General features: G+C 39.1%; 1 protein-coding gene across 1 annotated transcript; it reads left to right on the top strand.

Moving 5' to 3' along the window:
* Positions 1–4,512: 4,512 nt before the first annotated feature.
* Positions 4,513–5,646, top strand: LOC112566924. The gene has a single exon (XM_025243352.1). The coding sequence runs from the start codon at positions 4,513–4,515 to the stop codon at positions 5,644–5,646; it is 1,134 nt and encodes a 377-aa protein (XP_025099137.1).
* Positions 5,647–11,216: the final 5,570 nt, after the last annotated feature.

The following is an 11,216-nucleotide window of genomic DNA, read 5'->3' as shown; positions in this document are numbered from 1 at the left end:
TCTCATGTGTATCGCTGTTAAAAAAATTTTTTTTCAACTATTGCCACAGGTGTTTCTTATGGTTTCGTTTTCTCCTCATCTCTTCCTTATTTTTTTCCATGTTGGTCTTAGAATGTTTCGATTACAGTTCCACGCTCTAGGGCCTGTAGTCAGACCGGTTAAACGCTCCTCAGTTTGAGGAATAGGAGAAGGACCGCTGTCCTTATTTTTTCTTCAAAGAAATTATACATCATACGATTCACTGTTATTCGACAAAAATGTTTGGAAAGGTACACCCTAATTATTTCTGACAATTTTAAAGAGATAACAAGTTAAAGTGCAGTAGAATATTGAGTATCAATAAACCTTGAGCGATCCAGTGAAACAACATGGAATTACCAAAGAAGATTTACTGCAAAACAAAACAGCGCTGCCTCCTTCGACAAACATAAAGGGAGACAAGGTCGTACTAAAGCCACCCAGAAATGTAAGAATTGATTTTGAGAACCAGATTATTATGGGATTGTGAGAGAAGGGGTTAGCAGGTATGAAAGAGGTGAACAAACAAACGCAGTGTAGCATCACGGGGTGTGTCAATGTTTTAATGACAGGCAGTTGTTACCTTGAGTAAATATTTTCTGTGGACAGAAAGACTTTAGAAAGAAGGGTAGAAAATCTACCCTACTCAGAGCTATAATGTGCAGGGCAAGCAACAGCAGATCAATAGACAGCGAGGCAACATGGTCAGTCCTCAGGGTAACCAGCAAAATATACACCAGTAGATGGTCATTACGAGGGAATGTTTTAGCCAATGCTGGGACCACTTAAAAGTGTGCGGGACTTCAGTGTTTGTAGACGCAGGAAGAGGTTAAAGAAACATTTAATTACGAAACAAACTTTGACGATGGAGCTCAGGGTCGTGTAATAACAGGCATCACAACAAAAGGGAGAAAACTTAGGTTGCAAAAGCGAAGCAGCTTTCATTCAGCCCTTAAGATCTTAGAATCATAGAAATACATTGGAAAATTATGCTTATGTTGAAATGTTAATATTGTTTCGTTTGTAAAAATTATCACAATTTTACCTCATTAACACATGACCCGAACCCTCTAATTGGCTGAGGGATTAGGTAAGTGTAGTCATGTACAACCATGACGTCAAGGGCGATGGGCTCTTCCTGTACTCGCTGGTGGAGTTCTCAAGAACGCAGTCTTCAACTAAGTTGAGGGAATAGTATACTGACTGCATTAAATCTTATCAAGTCATTAAAAAAGTACACCTCACTAGATATTTAACTAGGTGTCTAACAAAGGGTTTATAATCTCACACCGAAACTAGTGCTGGTCTTTGAATTGTTTCCCTTGAATAATGTTTCGTGTATTTTCAAAAACAGCCAGCGCGTGCTTCTGCTCCCATTCTTTGGTAGAAATGGTCTACAAAAGATTTATTATAAATTTTAACAGACCTATAAAGTAGTTAAATGAAGCTTGTTGTTACATGTGCATACCTTTACAGTAATTTCATCATTAAATTTTTAATACATACTGATGCTTAAATCACAATAAACATAAACAACAAGAATTCTGAGTATTTCTGGCATTTGTGTATCTGAAAATAGTTGTAGGCTGCTGACGTGTAAACACCACTGACTGAGAGAAAGTTGGGTCACATATGTTGTCGTTTGTTTTACCGTTATTTACCAGCAAACATTTCGCAAACACAAGACACGGTCGATTTGTTTACATCTTGACAATCCTAGAGTTGACAAACGCCTACATAATTGTTGTCAGCGGATGTTGTGAAGCTCAAGGACTGACTACAGATGTGTATTACTGCACAGCCTAAGATTCATCTACTGTTTCCCCAGCCATCGACTAACGTTCTGATTATCTGTTCTCTCCCTCCCCTCAGCCCTCCACCTTGCTCTGGTCAGGGATGGGGAGTAGCTGTAGCCTAGCTACAGCTACTGTAGCCGGCTACAAATTTTGTAGCATGTAGCTTAGCCGGCTACAAATTTTTAAAAAGTAGCTTGTAGCCGTAGCTACATTTTAGAAAGTAGCTGTAGCTTGGCTACATGTTGGCTACTTTCACGACTGTAGCACTCTAGTAGTGTACAAAGTATAATGTCTTTGGGTTGTAGATTTGCATCTATATTCCAGAATGTTCAGCACGGCAGCAATGTAAAAGAATGTCTTTGTGCGAGGGAGGAAATGATGTTCAACAATGTAGCGATGTTCAAAATAAAATGTCTTTATTGCAACGAAATAGAATGTCTGTGCTAGAATGTTCGAGGGGAGGGAGAATAAATAGCAGGGCTGACAGTGGTGTGGGACCTCTTTGTGAATTGGAGAGAGAGAGAAGTTAGGCCAGCTGCTGAGAAAAAGATACTGAATTAAAGAAAACTTCAGTGTGGAATTCAATCTCTGTGTTATTTCTGGTACGACAGCCCACTCTACGTAGCCATTTGAACTGTTGGTTACACGACCATTCGTCGACAGCGTGTCAGCAAGACGACGACAGCCACTGCTCTCACTGCTCGGTGTCTTGACAGCCAGACACCCACGTGTCTCGCACGCTCAGTAACCGCAAGTACCGGGTCGTCCATGTGGCGGGAGCGATTTGAAAAACGAAGATGGACGTACCCATCAATTTCCAGCATTATTTGAAATTTTTTACATTTTGCGAAGCCACAAAATGTGGCTATAGTTTCATTTCTAAGTAATAGGGAACAAATAGTTATAGAAAACAAATGTTTATAGGAAAACTTATATAATTTCTTTTGTCACTAAAACAGGATGAGGAAAAAGATCCAGAAATGTTTAATATAATCGTAAAATATGTGTACTTATTGTGTGAAAAAGGCCGGGGGAGGAAGGGGGCAAGGAATGAATGAAAGCATTTATGGATTCACTAAATAAAATTGTCGGTATATCGCAGTTCTCCGTTTCATTATTATAATAAAAACTTTGTAAAGCAAGTAATAGTGTTTTGTGTGTATGTTTGATGTTTGTGTATGTTGCTACAGCTAACTTGTTATAACATCACGCTTTTAAAAGTAGCCAAAAGAAGCTGGCTACATTTTAAAAGTAGCCCAAAGTAGCTGGCTACTTTTTGGAAAATTGTAGCTGTAGTGTAGCCGGCTACATTTTGAACAAAAGTAGCTGTAGCCTAGCCGGCTACAAATTAAAAGTAGCTTGCCCATCCCTGGCTCTGGTGCCTATGGAAACTCGTGCAAGTACAGGTGAACCTGCTCCCCTGGATATCTAGCAAACAACAGAACAGATACTGACTAACCATCTACAGAAAAAAAACATGATAAGTCAAAATTTTAAGGTAAAAAAAAACAGAGATTAGCAGACAGGTATACAGGCATAAGATGGACATAGAGATTTAAAAAAAAGTGTTTTAGGAAGGGAGAGAACTGTGACAGAACAGGTGAGCGAATCTGAGACTGAGAAGGACTGAGGAATACAATGGCACCTGTATGAGTCCCAAAAGTCTGAGAGATAGAGAGAGAACGAGAGAATGGCGGATGACAAACAGCAGAAATTAAATTACAGCTCTCTTAAATGACAATTTAGGCACCAACAAGAATACATTGTGAATTAGAAAAGAAAGAACAGTGAAACACCACACACTCACTCACTCTAAGTCATAGAAGCTTTTAAAAAACTTTCTCCCTGACAGTAAAATAGCTGTGTACATTATTCCTGTTATCCAATATTATTATTTTATCACAGAATAAAACACTTCAGAAAATAAAGCACGCACACATGACCTTAACATTTTCTGTGATTATGCAGCTAGCTGTAGGTATTTTAGTAGCAAATGACTGTTTTACTTGGAATGAAAGACAAATATACCAAGGAAGAGATTTATTAGAGATTCGGCTGCAACCTTCTACAAACACAGAAATTAGACTGTTATTACCTCGGATAAGGTTTCAGGAGTAAACAAGGAAAAGTAAACCGAAGAAGGCTTGATGGCTTGATCAAAGGATAGTCGAAAATGTTTTATAAAGATGGCTGTGAAGGTAGTATCGACATAGTTCTTATCTTTCATTAGGAAAAACACTAAAATATGTTTGGAATAGGAGAAAGACACACAGTAATGTTTAAAAAATGTACTAAATGCTCTTGAACATTTATTCGAAAGTGTATACTCAGATTTCATTCCCCTCCCTTTGTTCCAATTTCTTCAAATACCAGATGGTTAAATTCCATAATAGTTCAAACACCCTAATCAATTCTCAAGAACATTTATAAAAACGAATATGCTGGAAGAATGTATTTCCAGGCACTTCTTGAGAAAAAGTAGAAGAGTACCTTGGTAGGCTTTGACGAGAGACTTGTGAATGACAGGTCATCTTCTGTCATCAGAATTGCAGGTCAGGCAGTGTGACGAATCTCTGGTCTGCTATCAAACCTACCTGCAGTGTCCTCAAAACACTCATTGCCTCCACAGGACCAGCTTCTGCGAAAACTCCAGCAATAAGATGAAATAATTACAGGCTGTAGATCGACGGTCACAGCTATGAACGACACTCTGCAGACCTCACTCCGGAGCGGCTTCAATGCCAGCAACGACACAACAATCATCGGCACAACAATCATCGACACAACAATCGTGCAATCCGCAGGAGACGGCGGTGAAGAAGCCTTAAGGATAACTCGTCTGGTCTGTGTCGGGTTTATCGGCCTTGGCCTGAGCATCATAGGAGTTCCCAGCAATGCAGTCACGTGCCTTGTGTTCGCGCGACAACGGTTGCGAGAGCGCATGAACCTCTGCCTCTTCTGTCTGGCCTTGGTCGACCTCGGGCTCATGACTCTAAGTCTCGGCTACAGTTTCGTGGCCATGCTGAGTTACTTAGAAGTGTTGGGATTTGACGAGGAGCACTACTATAAGGCTGTTCTGTACGCTCTCAGCTCCATCTACGCTCTGCGCGCCACATCCGGGTGCTACAACGTCGTCATCGCTGTCGAGCGCTGCATCTGCGTCATGTTGCCGCTGCACGCGGCCGCCCTCATCCGCACCAGAAGCATGGGCGTGCTGCTGGCCATCTTGCCGCTGCTGCTTCAGGCCGGCTTCCTCACCCTCCCGCTCAAATTTCAGCTTGTCCAAACTGAAATCATGGGTACAGTCCAGTGGCGACTGCTTCCTTCACGACTGTGGCTCAAAAACCAGTTTATATTCGATTTTATTTTGTACACCGTCCTCAGTACGACTTTACCCCTCGTAACCTTTTTGATCATTTCTGTGGCTACTTTAATTACCGTTATCAAGCTGAAAGTATCTATAAAATGGAGAAAGAATCAGACCTCTACTAGTCAGGACGCCAATCGACACCAGACGGCGCTGACAAAGGTCCTTGTTGTCGTGTCTTTGGTGTACATCATTACCATGCTTCCCTTTGTAGGATACATCGCTGGATATTTGTTCGAGGATCAGTTTTCTACCTTCGGTCGTTACGCATATCTCTACATGACCTTTAGCTCCGTCGTCAATGTTTTCCCCGTCGTCAACTGCTCCTTCACTTTCTTCATCTACTACAGTCGTTCCACCCGCTTCAGGGAAGATCTGAGTGCTTTGTTGAGAGGTCAAAAGAAGCTGAAGCCAACCCAACTATCTCAAAAAACTGTTAGTGTCCGCAAGAAAACTTCATTATGATCAACACGAACAGAAATACTTTGCTCGCATTCGAGATACGGAGAAGTGGTTCGGTTACAACATCGTTATTTTTTTTGTTTTTTTTTCTTTTGTTTTTGTCTGAACATTGCTAGTGATGCTTAGAGCTTCGAGGATGGTCAATGATGTGTCCTACATTTACCTTCATCTGACCACCAGCATGTTCATAATCATTCAGGGGAAATAAGATCATAACCACCATGAAGCAAGAACACAAAAGTTATTTCAACCCATACCCCTGGTGTTCCTTTCTCACAACAATCTCCAGACGCTATGGTACTAAAAAGCAACACATTTGTAATTGCTCTCACGGTATTGTATATTTAAGTCTGAACGAACATTCATTGCTCCAAGATACCTAAAATCACCCAAGGCTATAATTAACCAATCAGGTAGGTAATATCGATTACATTTGTATTTCGATAACACAGATGTGAACATCATCATACTCCATCATCTCACTCACACACCAGTCATCAAACTTAGCTCTAAAGGACACTTCTGATAGCATATACTTGGTGATTAATTACAGTATTTTTGCTGAGATGTCTCCTTGATAATAGAGTGGTCGTTATTTTTGTCAACGTCAGGTGTCACTGTGTCGTCGTTCACCTGGCAGCTCAGGTAAAACAAAAAGTAAGACCATGCACGTGTGCAGTCCATCGTTGATAATCCATGTCTACCTGCATCGTTCTCTCTGATGATGCAACATTTCACTGACATTACGATGTCCTGCTTGTTGATGAGTCATACCCTATAAAACAGAGTTTTCTCAGGTATCTTGAGTAATAAAGGTAAACCCGATGACAAACTTATGAACTTATCTACAGGAGTCTACTCAACAGACTTTAACACTAAGTGGTAAGCTAAGCACCATGTTGCTGCAGGGACGTTCGTCGACATGTTGTCTTCCAGGTCGAAAAAGTAAAGAAAGCTTTTGACACACCGAAGACACAAGGACAAGCAAAAGAGTGTAAATACAGGGTGGGCCACATGAGGCGGGTACGTCTCTGCGAAGCCGGTAGAGGAATTAAATGGCGCGTTCCGATTTTATGTGGTCCACCAGGTACACATTCAGGGCAGCACACAATTGTCATGTTAATTAAGGCCATAAACAACAGGTGCCAAAAATAAACTGGAGTCAAACAAAAACAGAACGGGAGATAATGTTGACAACAATCAAGTGTCTATCGGGATCCTAGCCACACGCACAGAATATTGGTATTAAGGGCAGGAAGGCTAAAAGTGTCTTAAGGTCTTTAAGTGTGTGAAGGTGACTGGGACAGGAAATGTCAAGGACAACGCATAAAAGAATAAAAAGACTACAAAGGCAGCTAAGTAATAATTACTTTAGTTTCTAATTATTATTGTTCCTTATTATTTTAATATCTATTGCTATTTCGATGATGTTCTGAAGTATTTCAATAATTTGTAGCTAAGATATCGAAGATACATACTACATCTTAATAATTTTGTTCAATGGTCTGATAAACATCACACATTTAAGTTTAGAGGAGTTCAAAGTGTTAAGTAAAGTAAGAAATACACTGTAGAAGTACACGAAAGATTCTGAGTTGTTTCGTAAACTTTCCTTGGCAAAGATAATGAAATAATAATAATAATAATAATAATAACAACAACAACAACAATAATAATAATAATAACAACAACAACAACAACCCAGTCACAGCCATTACAAATACAAAAACACAAGACAGACAAACTTCCGGTGGCTCTCTGTGAAGTTAATGGTGATGCGGGATCTTTCTGCAAAAACCTGTAACAGTACTTCAACACACATTCGTCACATTGATTTCACTGCACTCTCACCATGTATGTGATCTACGATCTCAGTGAGCTCGACTCAGATGAAGTCGTATATATAACGGTGTCTGTGAAATCAAAGAAAAGTTGCAGATTGAAATAAACACCAGCAATGAATAGTGGATTTTGTTTTACAGTCATATAACAGTGATATCTTGAGCAGATTACAGGTGAGTACAGAGCTGAAACGATGAATGTGACGCCCGGCATACAGTTGTTAATAAAGAAAGTGCATTGTGCCAACATCTAATGGAAAAATAAAATCTCTTGTAGCATTTGGGAAAACTCTCGGAAGTTAGTGAGTCTTGGAGTGTATTGTTTTGAAAAAATGCTATGGTAAAGAACATGGTTATATTATGTGATAAAACATAACTTGATATTTAAGGAATAAACCCAAGATGAACATTTTAAACGATTAGCGGCAATGTGTCTTTCCGTCAGGAGTCAGTAAGATGATGATGATGATGATGATGATGTAGTTTTGTAGCGCGCCAGTATCCGCATCACAAAGATGCGCTCAATGCGCGGTGATCCCAGCAGCCACCAAACTGCAGGTCAAATGAAAACTTCAAAAAAGTTTAAACAAGTGAGTCTTCAGATTTTTCTTGAAAGATGCAATACTATCAGACTCCTTGGTCGAGAAGGGAAGCGAGTTCCACAAAAGCGGGGCTACATTGGAGAAGGATCTGAAACCCGCAGTCTTCTTATTAGCATTCCCTGACTGAACACTCGGTCGTTCAAGTCTGAAGTGTGCTGCTGAACGAAGGTTCCGCTGGGTTTGGTAACAGCGAATGAGTTCTTGCAGATAGACAGGCGCAAGGTCGTGAAGACAGCCATAGGTTAAGGTTAACAATTTATGCTCAATTCTCTTCTCCACAGGAAGCCAATGTAGGTCACGAAGTACATGATCTCTTGCAATCATTCTACGAACATATTTAATTGAAATCCACAACGATGAAACAACTCGTCAACGTCTTATTATTTCGCATCTTTCTCTTCCATGAAACTGATTCTGCAATTTTTATCGTTAAAACTAAGTTAGAAGATGTTTAAATCATGAAGAAAGAAACACTTACAACGTCCTATTCAAACGACAGCGATTTTATTAAAACATTTCTATATTTTATTCTTTAAAACAGTTTTACGATTTTTAAAAACAACAGAGAGTCGAGCAATATTGTTTATAATGTAAAAAGATATACATGTATTAAAATTAACAAGTTGATCCCACGTGTCCTCATAATAAAGGACTTTTTTGAAACTCAGGGTAATAGCTCGATATCACTACAGCGGTTTCTACTTTTGAAATAATACTGTCCCTCTCTTGTTTAAACGTATTTTTCTCGTTTTCTTCTTTTTCATACTGAAACAAATATATTTTAATAATCGAATCAAATACAGAAGCTTTCGGCTGACAGACCGATACAAAAAGAAATGGAAGAAGAGAAGAAAAGATAGACTGGCGATAGACGGACAATAACATTGGTGGAAATCTTAAATTAAAATGGGCAAATATATGGGTGAAAGAAATTAGAGGAAATGAAGGAACAGATAAAATAAGGAAAAAATGAAAGATAAAGATAATTGAAGCTGAGGGAGTGTGTGGACTGGTGAGTGAATGAATGAGTGAAGGCATCAAGAAAGTAGAGGTGACAGGAAGGGAGGATTAAACAAAAAGGCGTTAATTAATAGAAAAAGTCTGGAAAGAAAGGCAAACGCAACAAAGACCGACTTGTATGCTGCCAAGAACATGAACTCTTCTACTTCCTACCAAACAAATCGCTAGTAATGAATAAGAATACTCCTACGCAATGCACAATCAACATGATCTCGTACTTGAAAGCATCATTATAAAGTGAGTCATCAACAAAATAGAAGCGAAATAAAATTACTCTGATATTTAATAGTAGTCTAATTTAAGATGTTGTGTCAGCAGCATCCGTCATTATCCATTGTCTGACTGTCAACCGCTGACCACCAATCCTGGCTCGCCGGTACAAGTCCTTCTAGACAGAGACTGGCATCAGAACATGTCCGTCATTGTCTTTGATAACTAAAGTTTTGTGTCCACTCTATGGAGAAAAAAAATCTTCAGCAGTTGGTAGACCTTCGTACTGTCATCTGTCACTCCCTCCTCTACGCCTCGGCGCTGTTCATTGAGCTTTCTGTTCATTGCTGCCTTCGCCTTCTTACTGATGTTGTTGTTTACCTTTTATACTCGGTGGTTTCATCAGGGTTACTTGTCAAGGCACTCCATTGACTACAGAGATCTAGAATAGTATTCGTGACCAGAGTTGCTTCTTTCATAGAAAGTGTTTGCATCACTGTTGACCATACTAAGGGTGACATATTTATGTCCATTTTTAAAATCATTGCTAACAAAAGATGATAGATGAGAGCTTTCTGTTTGAAGATAATAGGGGACAGATTGCTGTCCAGCTATGTCACTTCCCAAAGATGTCAGATAACTTACCGAAAATGATAGATACATGTTTTCTCCAAAGAGGATAGATGAAAGACAGCTGACCAAACTGATGACTTGCTGCTGACGAATTGATGGACAGAAAGTACAAACAACAGACTGCTGTCAACACATTACGGAGAACCAAGAGATTGGCGTTCATAGACAACAGCTCGTTCCGAGATGGTCTGACGATTTATCCGTGTCCCGTCTCTTGTCATACAGACTTGATTGTGGCCTCAAAATCCACATCTGTCAACCCCAACTCTTCTACAACATATCTCTCTAAGCCATCGACACAAAATAAAGACTTTATTTTATGAATGAATTCAGGTCTTATTGTTTACAATATTTTTGTATTTGTGAATCTTACAGTCGTTTTTACTTCTGCGCTGTACACATAATGATTGACAGAAGTACCCGTGATGATGCGTGGATGCATGTGTGTGTGTGTGCCTGTGTATGAACATACATTTGTGTGCGTGTGTATTTATATATATACGAGTAAAAAGTTTTGCCAGTGAAAGTCTTTGAATCAGTGGGTGTGCCTTTGTCTTATATATTAGATGGAAATAAGTGTTTTGTGTCAGTGTTTTTTTTAAATATTAATCTGTCATAAAAATAAAGTTGATATTCTCAAATGTCGGCGCCACACCCATCCAATAGGTACAGAACATGAAAAAAAGCACAAAATTAGGTAAGTTTTATTTTTACAAAAATTAAAAATCTCTGCTACAATATCTTTGTTTTGGCTAAGACACACAAACGTTTTCTAGAAAACAGAATCTTGTGCCTTGTGAAATTACAGAAATGTAATGATTTTTATGTAAACGGTTGAAGAAACAAGTAAAATAAATAAATGCCAATATTTGTAGTCTTCATCTTTAAGTTTTGGTTTCGACCGGTACCGCAAATGCTGGCAACTGAATAGTCCAAGATAATTCCCAGCACTCAAAACTGTTCATATATTTGTGTACATCTTTATGTCAGGGACAGAAATTTACCCGAATGTAAAGTTTACTGACAGAAAACTTTGAAGTCGATAATGGTACGTCATGCTTCAAAGACAAATTGATTGGCTACAGTGACTCGCTGCCTTTAAAAAGGTTTGTCAGGGTCTTTCACAGACACCTGCGAAAACAGAAGAACCACGAGAAATATTTTATGTCCGAATGTATCTGTGAGAAAAAAAATGTAGAATCGTAAGTTCTTTTGTTACCTTTCTTCTCGCCTGCAAAGAGAACTCTTTGTAACCAATAGCTACATG

The sequence above is a fragment of the Pomacea canaliculata genome, linkage group LG6 (genome assembly GCF_003073045.1).
Source record: "Pomacea canaliculata isolate SZHN2017 linkage group LG6, ASM307304v1, whole genome shotgun sequence".
Classification (NCBI taxonomy): Eukaryota; Metazoa; Mollusca; class Gastropoda; order Architaenioglossa; family Ampullariidae; genus Pomacea; species Pomacea canaliculata.
Note: the sequence above shows the minus strand (reverse complement) of the source record. Positions and strands in the feature narration are given on the sequence as shown.

What these genes read in the sequence shown, in the direction of transcription:
- LOC112566924 (XM_025243352.1), top strand. Translation starts at nt 4,513, where the DNA reads ATGAACGACACTCTGCAGACCTCACTCCGGAGCGGCTTCAATGCCAGC.